The 20420-nt window shown below is 45.2% G+C and overlaps 2 protein-coding genes across 2 annotated transcripts in view; both read left to right on the top strand.

Annotated features, from left to right (window-relative positions):
- Positions 1-8788, top strand: part of LOC131885253 (plectin-like) — a 34366-nt gene extending 25578 nt beyond the window's left edge. Inside the window, exons 5-7 of the mRNA XM_059233218.1 lie at positions 3952-4112; positions 4192-4307; positions 8095-8788. Coding sequence (XP_059089201.1) covers positions 3952-4112; positions 4192-4307; positions 8095-8774 — 957 coding nt within the window. The 3' untranslated portion in view covers positions 8775-8788. The remainder of the gene's footprint in view (positions 1-3951; positions 4113-4191; positions 4308-8094) is intronic.
- Positions 8789-9117: 329 nt separating this feature from the next.
- Positions 9118-13304, top strand: LOC131885251 (dystonin-like). Its single transcript, XM_059233217.1, has 6 exons — positions 9118-9323; positions 9725-10272; positions 10336-10627; positions 10694-11620; positions 11689-12003; positions 12791-13304. Exons 1-6 carry the CDS (start codon positions 9150-9152, stop codon positions 12974-12976), a joined length of 2442 nt encoding a protein of 813 aa, XP_059089200.1. The 5' UTR covers positions 9118-9149; the 3' UTR covers positions 12977-13304.
- The last annotated feature ends 7116 nt before the right edge of the window (positions 13305-20420 follow it).

The following is a 20420-nucleotide window of genomic DNA, read 5'->3' as shown; positions in this document are numbered from 1 at the left end:
TGTTCGATCCTTTTAGAGTAAAGAGTTAATAGGCGGATATTTACTCCTACTACCATCCTAGTGCTGTATATGGAGTGCATTTAGATTACTACAAAGTCATGGACTAGTGACATTGATTGCCGTGAAATGCATCTCGTCTAAGCGATGGTAGGTAGACCTTTTCTTTTGGTGTGGGTGGGCTTTCTTCTCTGTTCAAATATAACATGCATTCCTCAATTCACGCAAGTTTGTCAACTAGTAGTCCTCGCATCGTTCATCAATTCATCCATCCATCTATCAGTCAATCTATCAAGGCCGTTCCGATTCAATGTCCTAGACCCCACAGATTCGTACTTCCTCTCGCTATCAAAGGGGCTCTTCAAACGTCAATATTTAGATTCTTTTTTCTCCAATGAAAGAGGAGAAGATGGAACTTCGCCAATCCGATCATTTCCGTCCTCTATCTCCCCTCTTGTGCGAGGACTTTGTCATTTACGAATGAGACATGTGAAATGCAGAAATGCATCCAACGACTCACTTTTTTACGTGTGTTCTCGTGACTCTTGCTTAGGATCCCTCCATTGTCCCTGTGTAAAAGAGATCGAGATCGTTGGATTCTGCAGCAATCTTGAAGAAAAACAAGAGGATCGTTGGACGTGACGTCAAGATTGCGGCTTAATAGTTCAGTTCAGTACGGTTGTCTCGCTTTGATGAACACGAATTATAGGGATGAAGAGATCCGCATAAAGTTATCGATTCAAGGACGAAAAGGGGAAGCAAAAGGAGTTGTTCAAAGTTACCTTTGCTTGTTGTTTCATAGCTGAACAACACGCGTTTTATGGCTCACTTTAGAAGATGAGAGAGAGAGATAGCAAAGCAACGCTTTGATCATAGGTATTTTTGTTCATAGGAAGTCACAGATTACAAAGCCATTAAAGGGGCATAATTGACTCCTCTTCACCATTGGCGAGTGTGACCAACCACGATTTCATGGACTGGTCGCACTTCCTCCCCTGAAATATGGGAAAATTCCGCTAGTCTTGAATAAGTTATCCTTTCACTAGTCACGATCTGTCTCTTCCTCTGCAGAATTGGTCCTCGCTCACGATTAGAGCGATTAGAGAGACTGTTGAGATTGCGTTCCAGCTCGCTCCAAAAGAAATTCGAGGGACCCTCTCTAGGCATCTCTTTGCCGCCTTATAGATATCCTGTTCAGATGGGTTGACTGATAAAGGGTGCAAAATAACGTGACGGCCTTATCGTGCGACCCCGGGTTTAATTGTGGCCAATGCTTTTAACCTATCGTCGTTTGGCTTTGTAGACGGTTCTTCGTTAGTGTGCTTAAAGCTCTATTCCATCCAGGACGATTTCAATGAGGGTCAAAATGTTACATTCTTCATTAGATGGTTCTTGTCCAGACTCGAAGGACAAGCAGACAAAGAGATGGACGAATGCCTTTATCGGTAATCCTGATCGCAAGTGGTAAAAGTACAAGAGAATAGTTCTGAAATAGAGACCGGAAGACATTCCTCAAACATTTGGTGGCAATTCTTTCACTTGGCGCTATTGAATGTGTCTCATAATTGGTTCAAAAACATGAGCAAGAAGAGAGTACCCTAGGTCTAGATTTAATTTTTTCCGTTCGTTCGTTGAAGAGGGAGGGAGGGAGGAGGGATGTACTTGAATTTATGAGTTCGCTAAAATTTGAAGCTAAAATTGTCCCGGATTTGACGTCGCGCGTGACTCTCGTGAACTCGGCAATAATTTTCAATTTTTTCTGTGCCAGTATTGTAGGTTCGCTTGTACGTCGGGATTATCTTGGTGATCATTTTCCAAACAATTTGCCGGTGACGTTGGGGGGGAGAGATCTAAAGGCAGATCTGAGAGCAAAGTCACAACATACGTACATACATAAGATCTTTGCCGGCATTTTGTGGCAAGATTTATGGACTTTGGGGGCTCATCTCTTGAGAATTGCCAAAAAATGTTGAATGAACTCCTTTGTCCATGTCACCTCCTATTCGGATCCCTTGTGTGAATTTATGCATATTTGGACAAAAAATCAAGTCCTCCGGGTCTCAAAGCCAGGTCTTCATCCTATTCAGACATAATCACATGATGACAAGTTGTTGGTAGTGGTTCCTCTTCCACGAGTGAACCCTGTAATTAAACGGCCCTGACAATTAGTGTGAACTAGACCAAACATTAAACAATAGCAATAACCTGATCGTTATTATTTGCCTCTGAGGATTGTTTCCACTTGAGTTTTGGCATAACGTAGCTTCCCCCAATGCTCGGAATGCTAATGAATATGCGCTTGGCATCTCCTCTCCTAACGTTTGAAATGAGGCCCGAGGCCCTTAAGAGTGCCCGCGCTTAAATTATCGGGACATTTTGACACATTTTAATAGGATTTTGATGCATCGAGAGTCGTCGATCTTATTTCCCGAAATATGGGATTCTGACGGTAGTGGGTCTCATTTTCATCAATGCCAGGATACTTGGACATGTCTTGGTCGGACTAAAGCGACTGTTTCCACGGTCTCATGTCAAATCGCACCGTCACCTTCCATGATCCTGAGTAATAAATGATGCGGAATTTGACACGTGATTGGAATTCACAGATAGAGTCAAGACTGTAGGTATCTGAAGTCATTGTGAAGGCAGGCAAGAGTGAAGAGGGATCACGCAGATCGACCAACCACCCAACCAACCGACGGACCACCTTCTTTCACGATCCTGGGATGGTCTGCAACCATTCATGTTCAGGGTGATAATTAAGCTTCCTGGGCGGGTCGTGATCAATACATCACCCCATTGGCTCGATAGTTTGGCCTTTAACCGCCATCATGTCTCTGGTTTGGTGTCAAATTTGGCAACGTGAACATGTGCTGTAATGCACATTATCGTGTACTCTACTTGATTTTGTCGAGTGACTGGCACATTCCATAGGCCAGATTTAAATCCTCGATTACATAGAAAGAAGCTTTGGAAGCAATCGCATTCAGGATAATAGGGATGCTGGTGGTCTATTTACCCAAGATATAACTGTGCATTTGCGTACCTCTCCATTCGTCGGGAACACCGGGGCACAAAACCCGTTTGGGCGTACGACTTGGGGGATGAGTCATGAGTATGATGATGATGACTACTGCATTCCTAATTGACCTCCCAAAACACGTACGAATCTTTATTTGTTCTGTACATGCGTACGTACTACATACAAAACCAACCTCGGAAACTGAGGGAGTGCATCTTCCGTCATCTTTGCTGCTGATCCAAACGAGGGCTTGGAGGGCTAGATCCTGGCCCGAAATTGGACAACAACGTGTTCAATGATAACATCGACCTAATCTCGAAGTGTCTAGATGATGTCCATCTTCGGAAGATCTTTGAGGATCCTACAGTTGACTCAAATTTAAGGAATTTGAAATGAGTCCCCCGTCAAAAACGGTTTGCTTGTCAGTGACTCAGCGAAACAACTCGATTGTGGAATATACGTGTGTATTGTTCAGAGTACTGCCAACTTGGGCCTCAATTGAGCTGGGAACATGTTCTGGCGGAAGTTCCACCGAGGTCAATGCGTCTTTCTTCTTCAAGTCGCACAATGAAATGGTTCAATTGAAACTAGCGTCTTTTGACTTGTTCAAACGAAGATAGATGGTTCGGATGCCTCATTTCGGGCTTTATTACAGCAGCAACGAGAAGGAGGGGGAATGGGTGGCGGGATACCACACAGACTGTATGATAAATTGTTCATTTGGCCACCAGGGTCAAGACCCATTAAATTTGAACAGGCGTCATCTCACTTGCTCAGGAACAATCCTGCCAATAAATCTAGGCTATTGAACGGGCCCAGAGCCCGAGGTTCAGTCTGTGATTTGTTGCTGCAGGCTGAAAAGAAACCCTTGTGAGGCCAGCTCGCTCCAGATTATTCATCTGTTTTCATGATCTTCCATTCTTGTGTTCCAGATCTCAGATATTGTTGTTGGACAGGAGGATGTCTCTGCCAAGGATGCTTTGTTGCGATGGGCTCAGAAAACCACTCACCGCTATCCCAATGTCAGAGTGCAGGACTTCACGCAATCGTGGAGAGATGGATTGGCATTTAACGCAATTATTCACAGGAATAGGTGAGACCGACTACTAATTAATAACTCTGCCTCCAATGCCATGGCGGATCATATTTCTCATGGAAACGAATGCTTTCAGGCCTGATTTGTTGGATTGGAAACAAGTGGAGCGCATGCGAGTGCGCGAGAGAATTGAAATGGCGTTCCATGTCATGGAGCGGGAATACGGAGTGACTAGACTACTCGATCCAGAAGGTAAGAAAACCTGGCGCCTTGTGTGATTAATGGGTCTTTTTTGACAATCAAGAAAGACAAGTTCTTCTTGAGAACACAAGTAGCTTGCCACAAGCAACTTAATGGACAAAATCAATAAAGCGACGGCCATGAAGAGAGCAATTAGCCTTTATGGCGTAAGTGCATTTCATTTCGTGATGACCGATTGCGAAGGGCACGTAGATGTTTAAGAGAAGGTCTTGAAGCAGCGTCCCAATACAATATAAGAAATACATGCCACATCTTCGACCAGAGAACCCTTGCTTAAGAACTCCGTTCAATCAGTGAGTGTTATTCGGTGTCAGTAGAACCCAATCGAATTGGAGTAGTGGTACTCATATCGGGGAGGCAAGCACGTTCGTTCCTTTTTATGCACAATTGATGCTGGTATTTTTTGCTCATGTAGGGAATTGGCCACGAGCGTGCTTCACTCCGACTAATCAGGATAAACAAGCGATCAACGAGATAGGCCCTTGATTGGTTCTCGCCAGGGGTATTTTTGATTTGGTGCCTATAACCAATTAGCTCCTGAAAGGAAGAAACAGGAAGGGCCCTTTTGATAATTTTCAAATCCATGCATTCGTCCCAATGAGATCATTCATACTCTCAAACGGACCTTTGTGTACTGTACAGCAAGTTTAGCTACTTCGCTACCATGTTTACCGTTCTGATTTGAACTGTTTTGGTAGCTATGGTCATCGAGAAATGGAAGGCCATTATTGGGGTCTGTTGTGAACATTAACTTGCAAAATTGGTGCAACCCCAAGTCTTCGATGCCCTGGAACCTTTTGATGATTTTCATAGTTGGTCGAACACAGTAGCATGCCTAGACAATTGATTTTTTGACCAATTCGCTTCTTTCTGGCCAATGAGTTGCATCCAAAATTGGATCCAAGATAGGTTATAATGACTCTTAACATAACATCCAAAATGCCTTCAAGGGGATTGGATGGCGTACTAAGCCAGCCTTTCTTGTTATCTTGAGGATTGGACATGTTTTGAAAACCCAAAAATATTGATGACCGATTTCGTATCTTTTTGCCCATATTTAACATTGAGTAAAACTTTGCGCAAGGAACGCGTAAGGAAGTTTGTGGACTTGATATTTGACTCCAGAAATTAATACCATCCAAATATGAACCTATTTTCTTCATTTGGGCTCACTGAGAAGATTACGGGTCTTATTTGGACTCAAATTAGTGCTAATTGGCCAAGGGTTCGACAAAACCAGACCGGATGGAACCAAAGTTCCTTCAGAGACGTTTCGAGTGGGTGTTTTTTCGCTTTTTCTTCACAATGTAAACGTATGGGTAAACTACTAAAGAAAAAAAAGAAAACAGTTGAACTTGCTTACCATTGATATTCTTATGAATCATACCAAAACTATTCAATTAAGTCAATAGAAACTTGAAAATAATAAACTTGTACCCATTCATTCGATTTACTTGCTAAAAAACAATTTGTCTGGGACTAAGAAATTAGTAAATAATGCTTTGTAGGTAGTTCTGTCAAGTATGTTAGAATAGGCTAGCAAATCCGCTTGGTTCGGTTAAATGTGAACTGTCTATTCAAAATAAGAAATATCTTGAGGCTTATCTATTGCGTATGAAAAGCACAATAATTTTCTCTTCACGTACCAAATAAAAGATGAACGTTCCAAAGACCTTTTCTCTTCACTGTGTTGATCACGATTGTTTCTCCGCACCTACTTAGAGGGCGCTGCTCCATGCGCTGAAAAGCTCAATCTATATGTCCTTTTCATTGGGCGGAGGTAGCGCCCTCTGCATCATCTAGGTCTGGAAAAAGAAACTTAAAAATGCCGCTGAGCAACTTATTGAGATTGTGAAAGAGCACCAGACCCTCCACAAAATAGATGGCGCTACATGTATTGATTGGAGGATCATCCCACAATCTCACAAAAAAACCACCTGATATATTTGTGTCAATTGTAAGTGACCCTATTATCTTTGCCCATACTATTTGTACCTACTAAAGATACTTGGGTCTGAAAAAAAATATTTCTCAAAGTTTTGGCCCAATTTTTGACCCCATTTATTGACTATGTTTCGTAATTTTTCGAATACATACATGCCCTGTTCGATCTTGATGAAGTTGCAAAATGGTTTTTGAAAAAAATGCTTCTTGTAACTTTTAATTGACCTCGGATATGTAGTTGGTTCAATAAGAGACTTCTCATTATATAAGATCAATATATACCTAACTCAAACATATTAGATATGTTAACAAATTCTTTATCGTGAACATTCCTTGAATACGATGTTGTGCCATGCTTCTGTTAAAAGCACACTTCCCGTGTTCTTCGCAAATGAACATTAACATGTAGAATCCCATAGCCCCCTTACGCTGCACGAAATATGTTTTACGTTCTGCGCTTCAGAGGGCGCTTTGTCATTCAGCCTCTGCCAAATAAATGGCCGATTGGGCCAATTCTTTTTTATTGAATTATAATGCGTTTGTATTGTTTTTAGCCATTTTTATCAAAATCTTATTTATAATTAATGCCACGGGTCACATAATGTCCGGAAAAGAAATTGAGTTAAAGGCCAGGCAAGAGTAGTATATTTAGCAATCTACCGCACGTCTTCCCGTTTTATTTGGGCTGTCTGACGTTGCAAATAAAGGTCCTTATTAAGAAGGCTCGATCCCGCTTATTCTTTCTAGCCAAGTAGTAACAATGAGCACTAACATCAGCAACTTGTTTTGGCCGCCCTGCAAAAGTGTTTTTGATTGCTAATAAATTGCCCAATCCAATGATACTCCTGGCACATTTTCGAACATGCCTCTCATTATTGTACTACCGTGGAGTGTGTACTTGATTGTGTACACGCTCCTGATGAATAGCCGGCCAATTCCATTGCCCCTCTAGACGCAATTTGTTTATTTGCTTGTCTTCCTGCTTCTTCCAATCCCAATCAGGGACTGAAAGGAAGGCGAGAGGCCCCATTCAAAGGTGTCACTGTTTGGCAAGTCTGTGCAACAATTTCCTAACCGAATTGGAAGCACGGAATAAGGTTAGGACGGGCGAAGGTTAACTAGTTCTACTTCAATATCAAGTATGAAGCATGGCCTCTCTTGTTGAGCGTAGCAATGCGCACTCTCGTACATTCTCGAGGCAAAATGATGACTCGCTCGAATCTTCGAAACCGAATGGGGCCTCCCATCTGATGAAGAAATCCCACTTTTTTGCTCTTTACAGTCCCCTAGAGTCTATGGGATCCCTTTGCGAATTAATTGGGGGTAGAAAAGGACCTACTAAGATGTTGCATTGTCGGCGTGTTCACCTTGTAAGGCTGTTAATAACATAACTTCTTGAGCATGTGTGCATTCTGTGGGCAACGTAGGGGACGATTAAATAGCGTATATGGGCCTGGAGGAGCTTACTCATCGAGCTTAGTGGCAACGAACCGACAACGGTTGGAGTAGTTAAAACGGTTGGCTTTGATTATATGCTTTGAAGTTGACGTCACTCTATTTGGGGGGGGAGGGACTGTGGGGACCCATGATAATGATGATCATGATCTTCAGGAAGGCACGTGGGTGGATAGCTTTGGTTGCTTGACAACTGGAGCCGATTTCGGAAAAATCCTCGGTTCGCAAGCAACTTTTAGAACATGACGTCATTTTCAAGGGCCCTCTCTCTTTGTGAGAGGAATGATTTAATGAACCCAAAAGATGCACACATGTTTCTGATTTTCTCATTCCAAAGGTACGAATTGTCCCTATAAACCCGTGCTTCTTGCTCTTCCAGATGTTGATACCCCCGAACCGGATGAGAAGTCTATTATCACTTATGTATCCCAACTCTATGACGTGTTCCCCGAACCTCCCCATGGTCATCCGCTCTTCGATGTGGAAGGCCAGAAGAAGGTGCAACAATTCCGCGAACTCGCCACCTCGCTCCATCAATGGATCCGCGAGCAAACCACCATTATGCAAGATAGAAACTTCCCCAACACGCTGATTGAAATGAAACGACTGGCTGAGACCTCCCAACGCTTTCGCGTGGAGGATGTTCCACCTCGGCTACACGAAAAGGAGAGGATCACGCACATTTTCCGCGATGTTGAGCGATACCTCCGAGACTCTGGCGAGACCATGGACCGGGATCTCTACCCGGACAATCTTGACCGTAATTGGAATCAGTTGATGATGCTCCACCAGGAGCGTGATCAAATGATCCGAGACGAGATTGCCAGATTAGAGAAACTCCAACGCTTGGCTGAAAAGGTCCATCAGGAGGCCAAAACGACGGATTCCAAACTGGACGATATCGAGGCTTGGATAGAGGATGAGGCCAAACGCGTGGATCATCTCCATCCTCGAGATGCCAAAAACAATTGTGACAAGATCGAGAAAGAACTCCAAAGGACTGAAGAGGTCATCAAGACCATGTTCAATGATGTGCAAGTCCTCCGGGACAATCGCTAACATCAAGCCAACGAACTCCAAAGAAGGTAACTATGATCAAAGCTTATGCCGACACTAATGATGCTCTTCATTCTAGTTTACTTGACATGTTCGACCTTCTCGAATTTCACTTGCCTGAGCCTTTCCATTATCACGCAGAGTTCAACAAGTCCATGAGAAGTGGGTGAACATCAGAACCCTACTCCAAACTAAGCTCATAAATGTGCTAAACATTCATACGAATCCGGACTTCAAGTTCCTGGCCGAGTGCACGGAATGGGTCCATCAAAAATTGGTGAGTCCCAGTAACCAAACCCGACTAACCACCCGTTTTCTCTGCTCTCCCGCCCCCAATTTAGAGTGCTTCGGGTTCACGAGAAATGGGTGCAAATACGGATGAGCCTGCAACAGCGGCTCATGCAACCCTTCTCTGCCCGCATTAAGGACTTTACTGAGAAGGAGACCAATGTGACCAAATCCACAAAGACCGTCATTGAACTCAGACCCATTGAGACTAACCAACACTTTAGATTCCTGCAAGAATGCATGGATTGGGTCAATAGCCAATTGGTGAGAGCCCATGCTTGATGAAATGAGTGTCACTCTTCTCTACGACCGACATCGCACTCTCCAATCTCACTCTACAGCACCTCAATCTCTCTCTTAGGATATCAATGAACATTCTTACTTCTCAACTTTCTCGAAGCACCCATTTCCATAACTAATACATTATCCGCACACATTCTTTACAGCTTGTTCCAATTAAGTGGGGTTAGCGCACTAAAAGTAGACCTTTCTCTCCAATAGAACGATGGCCCGACTTCAGTTTCATTTGACTTTTTTCCCCTCTGCTGTACCGTCTGCCCGCCTTGGCCGTACAGCAGGATGGCCCGACTTCAGTTTCATATGACTTTTTTCCCCTCCAAAGACCGTACTGCAGTTCCTTTATGCCCGTTTTCTTCGAATTACAGAAGCAAATCCGAGTAGCCGAATACGGCAATGATGTCCAAACCGTCAAACTGGAGTTCGAACGTCATCAAAAAGAGCACAAGGTGATTGATCAATTCCAAGGAAACGTGGAGAAATGCCGAGAGGCTGAGGTCCGTTTCCACGGCGAGGAGCTCAAGATCTACGGTGAGAGGATGACCATCCTCCAGAAGGCCTACAATGAGTTGTTGGTGCTCTCCAACAAGCGTGTGTCCGACCTTCACACCTTGAACGACTTCATGCAAAGTTCGCACGCGGAGTTAACGTGGCTGAATGACCGCGAGGACAAAGAGTTGACCCGGGATTGGGCCGACCGTAACTTGAACGTGGAACAAATGGAAAAGTATTATGAACAACTCATGTCGGATCTAGAGAGACGAGAGTCTCAATTTACCACGGTGGTGGATCGGGGAGAGTCTCTCGTGATTGCTCACCACCCTGCTGCCAAGGTGATCGAGGCTCATCTCGCCACAATGCAGGCCAAATGGTCATTTTTGCTTCAATTATCCTTGTGTTTGGAGAAGCATTTGAGGTGAGTTATCCTTTTGAGATCAGGATTGAACCGATAGGTGAAGGTTTGTGTTTTCGTTTCCAGACATGTGAGTGTCTCGCAACAATTCTTCCAAGAGTGCCAAAATGCCGAGGAGTGGATGAAGGAACGTGAAGATCACTTAAATTCCCATTTCTCGCAATCCGATTTCAAGTTGGATGAAGGGGAGGCTCTTCTCAAGGAGATGCAAGTCCTCCGTGATGAACTCTCCGCCTATGAGGATGAACTCCAGAGACTGGTGGAAACTGCTCAAGATATTGTGCCTTTGCGGGCTCGCCGCGAGAGACTTCGACAGCCCATTGAGGCCTTGGCCATTTGCAAATACCAAACCAAGGAGGTGATGTCAAATAAAGAAATAATGGTATCCATGTCACGCCCATTTTAATTGAATTTTGAATTTTAGATCTCCATTCAAAAGGATGAGATCTGTACTGTTCATGATAATTCCAACATCCATCGATGGAAGGTGACCAACTCCCGTGGTCAACAGGGCGAGGTTCCCGGGAACGTGTTCGTGCTACGACCTCCAGATCAAGAGGCCATTGACCGTGCCGAGAAGTTGCGACGTCATTACGACCGCGTGATCACGTTGTGGCAAAAGAAGCATCTCCGAATGAGACAAAACATGATTTTTGCCACCATCAAGGTGGTCAAGAGCTGGGACTTCCAGCAGTTCCTGTCCATGGGCAAGGAACAACGAACTGCCATTCGTCGTGCCTTAAACGAGGACTCTGAGAAGCTCATTCAGGAAGGTGAGCCCAACGATCCCCAACTCAAGCGACTTCAGCGCGAGATCGACGAGGTCAATCGACTTTTCGACGAATGGGAACGCCGAGCTGCCATGGAGGATGAACGCCGTAATGCGGCCAAGGCTTTCGCGGACCGTTGCAACAATCTGGAAGTCTCTTTGGAGTCATATGAGAAGCAAATTATTAAGGTTTGCAAGGCCCCTCTGCCACGAGACGTGGAGTCCCTCCAGAACTTGGTGGTTCATCACAAGCAATTCGAGTCGGATGTTCAAGGTCACGAGCCTGAGATCAATCAAGTCAAGAACTTGTTCAACAACATCCCTCAAAAGACTCAAAAGGAACAACAACGACTTGACAAGGTCTTGGACCAATGGGACCGTATTTGGAGCTACTCTTCGTACTATGTCGAGCGACTCAAGACCGTGGAAATCACTCTGACCGGGGTCGAAGAGGTGACCACCGTTGTGACGGATTTCGAAATGAAACTGTCCTCTTACGATAGCATGCCTAGCGACATGGATAACTTGCGCAAGGCCCATGACGAGCTTATGACTCTTGAGGCCGAGATTGAAAGCAAACAGGTAAACTATGCGGTGACCGACCTCGCCTGCCACGCATGCGTTTCACATGCTGTGCAATCTTGTTCCAGGGTCTCATCGACCAGCTCCAAGACGATGTGAAACAAGTCCGTCCAGCCGTGGAGAAGACCCGTCCCAACACGACCAAAAATCCGGATGTAGATCGTCTGGAGGAGGACGTAAATCGTCTGACCAAGCGATGGTCCAATTGCTGTATGCAGGTGGTTGAGCGCCTGCGGTCGTGTGAAGCCGCTTGCGAGCTGTTGGAGAAGTACAATATGTCCTATCAAACCGAGACCAATTGGATGGACGAGTTGGATTCCAAGTTGCGTAACCTTGAGGAATTGGAGGCTGCTCGAGCCAAGGAGGCTTGGGATAAGCATGTGGTGAGTAATGGGATCTCATTGGGCATCGGTTGTCTTCCCACCCGTGTTCTACCATTCCAGGGGCCTTGGAGGCTTGTGATTGTTTCGTGATTAAGCCTTGGTTTCAATATTATACTTATTTCTGTATTATTGTGTTTTGTAAAGACAACACAAAGAACGACAACAACATTAGTTTGGGGAGAATTATCAAACTTTGGAATATATCGCGAGCAGTGACGATGAAATCGATTGGGATCGAGGTCGTCGCGGGTGTTTTTGCTTTCATTTCAGCTTTTCAGATATTCTTGGTTCAGGAACAGACTCGGGGCCCAGATTTGGGTTCTCTCCTTTCAAAGGTCTTCTTTTTTATTTGAGGTGATTGATTTCAGGTACATGAATATATATTACAACAAAGGTGGCGGTTATGGCTCGGAATGCGCATTAATCGGCAATTCCTCTCTCTATCTCTATCGCTCTCCCGCTCTCACTCACTTGTTTCTACATTACTAGTAACTAACTTATTCATTCTGATGCTGGTAAAAAAGAAAATATTTTCGTTTTTGCTGCCAATTCTCTTCCAAATTTAGCGCGTCCTCCTCGAGGCTCCGTCTAATTTGGTAAACGTGTTGATGGATCACTCTTTATTCTTTCTTTCTCTTACCCTTTTTTTTTCGTTATCCTTCTTTATCATGGTTCGTGTACTACTCGTCCCTGTCCTTGCACCCATGGAAACGTTGTAAAGATACCATTTAAACAATCGAAACCACGACCAAGTCCCGTCATTGTTGGAGACTTCATTTTCTTCTAGACCTTGTTCGACTTGGTTGAGGCTCGAACCGGAAAGATCGAGCGACTCAACACCGTGGGCGGTAGATTTATCCGCGAAGCCCAGGTAGGGAAACATTGTTTTTCCCCTGGTTTCCCCTTCCTTCCCCGTCCCTCCTCCCTCATGAGTACAGATTTGACATGCCTAGTAATGCATGAGTCTTTTTAAATGCTTTTTTTGTGGGCCAAACCAACCCGCTCCAACTCCTATTCCTCACATCTGCCAACAGTTGTTGTGGTATTCGCACAAGGAACCCAGTCTAGCTAGCGTCTTGTACCCGACCCTTCATCCATCCATCCATCAATCATTAACAACAACCAACCCTTTCTCGTGGTGTTTTCTCTAATTTCCCCTCCACTCACTCCAATTCTTTCTACTTTTCCGCTTTCCATAACTTCATTTCTCCGATTAACCTCATACTTCACAGATTTATGACTTGAGAATTAAGAACTACCGAGACTCTCTTGAGGATGATCATCCCAGTCTTGATGGGTCCGTTGCCAAAAAGGCCGACGATCCCCAAATAACTGGAGCTGATTCCGTGGCCTCGCAACTCGACCGGCACAATATTCGCTATCGAGAGCTCCGTGATCAGATCCATTCCAAGCTCAAGGTTAAAACTGAATCCGGAGAATTCCCAGAGGAACTCGCGACTTCGGGCCAAGAGAATCCCAATTTCAAGGTGAGTGCTCAAGACAATATCAAAAAGTAGCATTTTGAAAGTCCCTTGAGGAGGAGGGAAATATCTGTTCTGTATATTTGTTTTTGTGATCGGCCATGTCGTGCGAATCCCAGATAAAATGAAGTGTATACATTTGGAATTTCCAAGTGATTTAGATGGGATCTTTTGCATTACCCTGCTATCTGTTGTCCGTTCGTTCAGATCTCTAGTATGAACCATATATGATTCACTTGTATTGTGATTCACTTACATTCCTACCCTCCAAATACTCGAAAGAATGTGCGTGCATGCGTGCGTGCGTGCCTGAGTGTATGCTTGCGTTCGTTCGATAACAACGCCCACGTGTGTTTACGTGGCTTGTGGGTCTGTTTCTACGCCTGTTTCTTCCATTTTGGGTGATTTCTCGAGGATTGTGTCATTGTCCATCCACTTTCGTGGCTCATTGCACTCGATCAACCAGACTTGGTCCCAGTAGGCCGAGCTCATCGCAAATTATTCCTACACACAACGACCAATACAGACTGTCCCGTACAGTAAACGCTCGAAGAGATAACAGCTCTGAATAGGCCGAACCAGGGATAAGATCTGGCGAAGAATTTGAATGGGTCTCGCTGTATGATGTCACCACCCCCATATTGAAAGGATAGCTTCCAGGTATGGATGCTAAGATGGATGGATGGATAGATGGTTGATGGCTGTTAGGTTGGTGTCGTGTCGTCCGTTTGGGGGCGTTAGAAGACGGACGAAAACGAAAAGAGTGTGGATGGCCGATGGTCGTGCCAAGCTCCACATGTCATTCATCCTGACCAAATAGAGACGACCTGCTAACTTGGTGCTGTTGTTGATGATTACGTCTTATGCCTGGCTACTTCTGTTCGTTTACAAGATGGCAGGGATTGATCCATACCAATTGGAACCTCGAGTCAATCTCGACCGACACCCGTTGAAGCGTCAACCTTCAATCATGACAGGAATGAAATTATCTCTCTGGACCTACGTAGGCAGTGTCGGAACTGCAACCAATGCAAAGTAGAGGAGAAACTTGATATCGAGATCTCAATCCACCCACGAGATGAGCAGTCGGGATAGTTTGCCCTGGTAACAAGCTTTCATTGTCCAAGATCAAAGCAACATACTCTACAAGCATTTGCAGCCACTCGTTCTGTTCCAAGGCTAAAAATATGGCACACTCACACTTTGCCCGGGCACTAACATTGGCTGTTTGGCCCGTGTGGGCGAGACATGGAGAATTTTTATGAGGTATGGTGACACAATCACCGGGCTATGGGGGTGATGCGATACGAATATCACTATGCTAATCTAATTCGAAATCCGTGCCATGGTTCATACCTCGTGACACCCGTTAAACGACCTCTTATAAATCTCGGCTTTTGGAGCGAAGCCATGAGCTTATTGCTACTTATCGTCTACCATTTTCCACCTCCCCCACTCGAATGGTTTGAATCTTGAGCTCAAAGAAAAACAAAGGAGCGGTGGTCATGGTTGAAATGGGTGTTGGAAGTTCTCATTGGAGAAATGGTTCAAGTTCGCTGGATGCCAACCACCAGTGGCGGCATCGATCGTCGAATAGTTGATTTAGCTCTTCCCCCCTCCAGCCCCCCCCCCCTTCAATCAGTGAACACCTTCCAAAAGGGTTGTGTGGAGGCAATTGTGGTCTGATAGGGTGAGAGAAGGGGGATTTCTGACAACTCTGTCAGTTTTGGAGTCTATCCCAAGTGCTCTGACTTGCAGCATCCGTTCGCCATCTTGCGTTGCCGGAGAAAAGTCGGCTCGGTTGAATTTGCGCAGCAACCTTGATCAGATGCATCTGCAACATGGAAATGGGAGTTAGTGGCTCAATGCAGAGGGCCCTTTTCTTACCCGTTGCAGTTTATCTCGATTGAATTGGCGAGAGAGGGGCAAAAACTCGTTCCCGTGAGCTTGATCATCGCCATCATCATTCAATGACGATGAGTAAGTATTGTCAATTGAATCTGAGAGAATACGACATGGCCATATTATTGGTTACTAACTGCGACCTTTGGCGTGGGAACGCTGGGCGCACGGCAACACATCTGGGGATGATTTCATGACACATTTTGGGGTAGACCTGAACTGCATACGAAATGTAAGCAGAACAATGCAAGGTCGTCCCACTTGCACCAATAACCGGGATGGAAGTGCTCGACAAGTGGGTGAAATGCAGCTGATTAGTGAGACTCCCAAAGGCGTTCCTTGTCCTCATTTAGAATTCATCATCCTTCTGTTGGAGCATTTGCACACTGTCGATATGCCTTTGCATCCTTCAAACGAGCCAGCATCTTATGTGCCGGTATAATTGATTAGCAATGTGGAATGCCATTCATACCGCCATCACAACCTACGTAGACGCATTGTTCAACACTAAAACTTCAGACGTGTGGGGAATCCTCTTCCAACTCCACAGGGCTCTTCTTTAAAATTATCCGAAATGCGGTATCATTTGCTGGCTACGAGATGGGTGGGATCATCCCAAGGAGATGCATATGCAACATTATGTCAAACGCTCATTTGTTGCCATCTTGTTCTCCTGGATTTTAGTACCAGAGAAATACCTAAACGGCACTTCATTTGTCCATTTTCGTGGGGGATGGGTGGTGCATCTTGAAAGCATCGCATTTTACATAATCAAGTGATATCTCAAGGTGGGTTATCAAATTAAACCATGAATATGATGATCATATTAGAGTCCTCGTGAGAGTAAGAATGATTTTGGTTAAGGAAAGGATTGGCTTCCAATGTTAGTGAACAAGAACAGGGCTTTTTGTCTAAGCGACCATAATTTACAGTGAGGATTGAGTTAGGTTCCTTGGGTGAGGCCCTTTTAATTTGTCTTCAAGCATGGCCCAAAGTACACACCGACTCTGGTCTGGAGTTTAGTTTTATGACTTCAACTGAAGCGAGCTCTTGCGGAATGGCTTTTGTTGCGGAAATTTGCCAAAACTAGGCGCTGCCAACGCTTCTCCTCCCTGTTAACTAAAGGGGTACTTAGGCTTCTCCGTGGGCCGGAATTTCCTCGAATTTTCCACTCTAAATTCATTGCTATGGCTGCTGAGTGTCTCTGTGCAAAGAGCATATTTCGTGTCAATTTTCCTCGGAAATTGCACTTTCCCACCCACCCAAATGCCCTGGTGCCAAGAAATTGCCCTGCACCACCCCATGGAGGATGTTGCAAGGAAATATGGTGGAGTTAGGAGAGGACTTTTTCCACGATGGTTGGTGGATGGGTGGTGAGGTTGGTAGTAATACTGATGAAGGTGGGACCTTCAGATTCCAGATCAAGTCATGGCAAATTTTAGGCCCATTACTCGGCCACTGTTTAAAAAAAGAGGGACTATTGGTACATTGGGAGTACCTCGTAGTATGGGGCTGGGTGGCTGGGAGGAGAAGGAAGGAGAAGGATCGAGACTTGGAAGTCATGTCGTGGGCGGCATCTGCCAGGTCCTTCCTTGGTGTACATGTTGAAGGTACCCAGACTGGTCGTCGGTCGCATCCTCTCCCCCTCTCCCCTCTCCCTGAACTCGTGCGTGCATACAAGTGCTGCCAAAGGGTCTTAGTCATCGGCGCAGTTCTTGAACGGTGGACTGCACGCTGAAGCGCGGTTCAAGTCTCTAAATGCCGGCGCCTGCGATGGTGGTGTTGTCGTCGGTGTAGCTGTAGTAGCTGTTGGCCGAGATCGGGCTCGGTACGCTGGTGACTAACAAGATGAAGTTCGAGGATGATTTTGGGTACTCGGGGGTCGAAACTCAGTTCTTGTAGCGGCCTGGTGGATGGAAGTGTGTTTCAGGAAGTGATTCCCTTACTCGTTCTGTTGGTCACTGTTGTTAGTTGTCAGTCGAATGGAGCCCTCTCTACCCGATCCAACCGTGTGGTTGTTGAGTTGTTCATCTCGTTTTGTCCGTAGTTGTGGCGGAAGGCTATCCTTGTGAATCTTTTTTTTTACCCCGAGAAAAGAAGCCCAAGGAACTTTCTACACTCCTCCTCAAGACGAACTTTGCAAAGCAATATCCCACGTTTAGTGACTTCAACGCCCCCCTACGACACGTATTCGATCTCTTTTACAGAAGATTCTCGCGGCCTTGGCTCTTGGTCCCGCTGTTCTTGCCTACAAAACCTACAAGGACCTAATTGGATCCGACGCAGATCATCAGAACAGGCAGGATCCAGGACCTCACCAGGGACAACCAGTCTTCCAAAGGTAAGTCCACCATGACAGGCATCAATAATAGCCAGTCGCATTACCATTGAGCACTCAGATTGCCAGGCACCATACACACACCGTAACGAACCATACGTAGATGGGATCTCGTCAAATCTGTAAGTGAGATATGGCCTGATAAATCGTTCCCCAGATGATTCATTCAGATCCATCAACGGATTAAAGACCCACTGTCGACTTTTGTATGTGGAATTAAAACATCAGACACCTCTCATACGGCATCTTGCCGTTTTCAAACCGAACACGGAAAAGAGAAAAAAAGCATTAAGGACCTCGAAGATTTGAGCCTCTTTCTGTCCAAGCCGTGGGTGTTAAAAATGGTAGTTTACGTCTAGAAGAGACCCTACCCAGACCGTCTAATGATAGTTTCGAGCCCCATTCTAGACTCCTGCGTCACAATTACCGGCTATTGTGAGATAACTTGAGCTTGCAGTTTATAGAGATGCTTGGGCTGGATCGTCAGGCGGTCATTCCTCGACCTGACCTCTCTTGCTCTCTTGCTCTCCCAGATGGTCGTCGATTTGTCTATTTCCAATTGTACACAAAATATGCCTGCCTCCTGACAAAAACGGGTCCATTTTTGCACTTAGGGAGGGATTGAATAATGTTCAAGGGAGCGTTGTAGATCATCTCGACCATCTGGAAGATCAAACCCAGGGTTGGATGAGTCAACCAATAGAATTGTAGTCCTTCCTTTACCCCTTGGTTGGCAGGCGCATACCCAGAAGGGAGAAGGTAGGAAGGAAGGTAGGACTTGACTCCCTGTTCTGACCTGAAGGTGGGCGAACTTTTATTGGTCGGATATTAACGACCTCCGACTAACCCAACTGACATGTTTCGCGATAGTGACAGATAAAAAATGATCCCAGGCCAGGAAAAATCCCCATTCTCCGACTTGCATCTGGTTTTCCAATGCGTTCCTTCCCCATCTCTGGTCTTCTTTGGATTTGGAAGTACCGTTTATAAAACAAAGTTAATGTGATGGTTTCATGCTTTTGACTGGCATATGAGATTCGGGTCGTCTCTTTGCTCTGGTCGGGCCTTATCTGTTCCCGTCTTCTGGCAGATCGATGATGTCATGCCAGGGAACCTATTTCCAGGGGCTCTTTTTCTCGGGAATGGAGTGTCAAAAGAAAACGAGCATGACAGCTCTATTCAGAAGATGTGGGAGCATAATTCACGCTCAATTTGATATTTAATTGGGCCGTAAAAGAAGGGAGAGTTCTGATAGGTTTTTCAAGTGGGAACCCCTCCCCAGAATTCATATGCGAAAAATGGCTCCGAAAAGCTTGCATGGGGACTCGCTGAACCTAACGATGAGATGAGGTCATCACATTAGATGCTTGACGTCATGTAGGAATCAGACGAAGCAAGCAAGCAAGCAAGCAATTCCAGGGTCAGAGAGCTTAGAAAGACAGAAACTTGCTCACAGATGTGTCCCAAAGAAGATCAAAGTGTCAAAGGAATGGGGGATCAAGCCGACTTATGAAGACTGCATATTTTGATCGTGGCACGCGATTGGAAATGTCGCTCTTTTTGGCAGTCGTCCACGGGAATGGCTTTGTTGATTTTGGAAATGCTCATATTTGACGAGAACAAATGTCCTGATTCCATTTTCTCGCTGTCTTCCTGTCTTACTTGCTTGCCTGCTTGCTTACTTGCTCGTTGGCCATCTTTATAATCGTCTTGTGTTGATGAAACAGTACGTGAAAAAGTGCCAGGCTCGAATTGATGCCATGAATGTCAACTGCCCATCTTGGGATAGTTCTCGAGTTTGTATTCAATTGAGAGTGACACCAGGCATTCCATATTGGGGAGCAGTAAGGCGGGAGGGGGGAGCGAAGGGGGATTTGCTTGGTAGATAGAGTAGTAGAGCAGCAAAGAAGCTGGAGAACCAAATGTGAATCATGACCAAAATTGAGGATCATATTTATTACAAACCAGATTCCATTGAAGGCGATCAATGAGGAGGACTAAAGTCTCTTCGAAGGAGTTCGAGGAGTCACACCTGGCTGGCACTTCTTTGAGCACTTGCCCAACTGATGTGCTCAGTCATTTTTATTCCCATGAGTTATTTGCATGTTCTCTGTATGCATATTGATGAACTCTTGATGATCACATGGGTCACCACCACCACCACCACTACCAAGTACGATGTGTGCAAACTTGATGCTTTTTTCCTGCTCAAATCCAAATAAGGACTGTCAGATCCATTGTATTTAATGAAGAAACCTACGCCATTAACCCTGGCCGCGATCAATTAACACGGCGGTTGAAGAATATTTCAATTATGATCCTTCTGCTTCTCCTCTTGTCAGGCAAAGTCTCTGTCTCTTGTCTCTTGGCAAGTGAATTATATCCACCTCGCATTGAAGCATTCGTGCCATTTCTTCACTTGCATTCTCGTATCTGGTTTATCCGTTAACGCCTTCCTTCATCGTAAAAAGTTTCTTCAAATTTCCTTCCAAACGCCCACGCTTTGGCCTTCCCACCGCCAGCCACTAAATACACACACACAAGGTTCGAATCACTCCAAAGGGGTTCAAAAGCCAGTTTATTATCTCTATTTTGGAGACGGGAATGATGACTTCTCCAGGAATCGGGGGCATCACCCAAAAAGTGGCTGTCGGAAAGCCATTAGGCCACAGGTTCCCGACGGGAAAGTGGTCCAG

This window comes from Tigriopus californicus, chromosome 8 (assembly GCF_007210705.1).
Source record: "Tigriopus californicus strain San Diego chromosome 8, Tcal_SD_v2.1, whole genome shotgun sequence".
NCBI classification, from domain to species: Eukaryota; Metazoa; Arthropoda; class Copepoda; order Harpacticoida; family Harpacticidae; genus Tigriopus; species Tigriopus californicus.
This window is presented reverse-complemented; position numbering and strand designations above follow the sequence as displayed.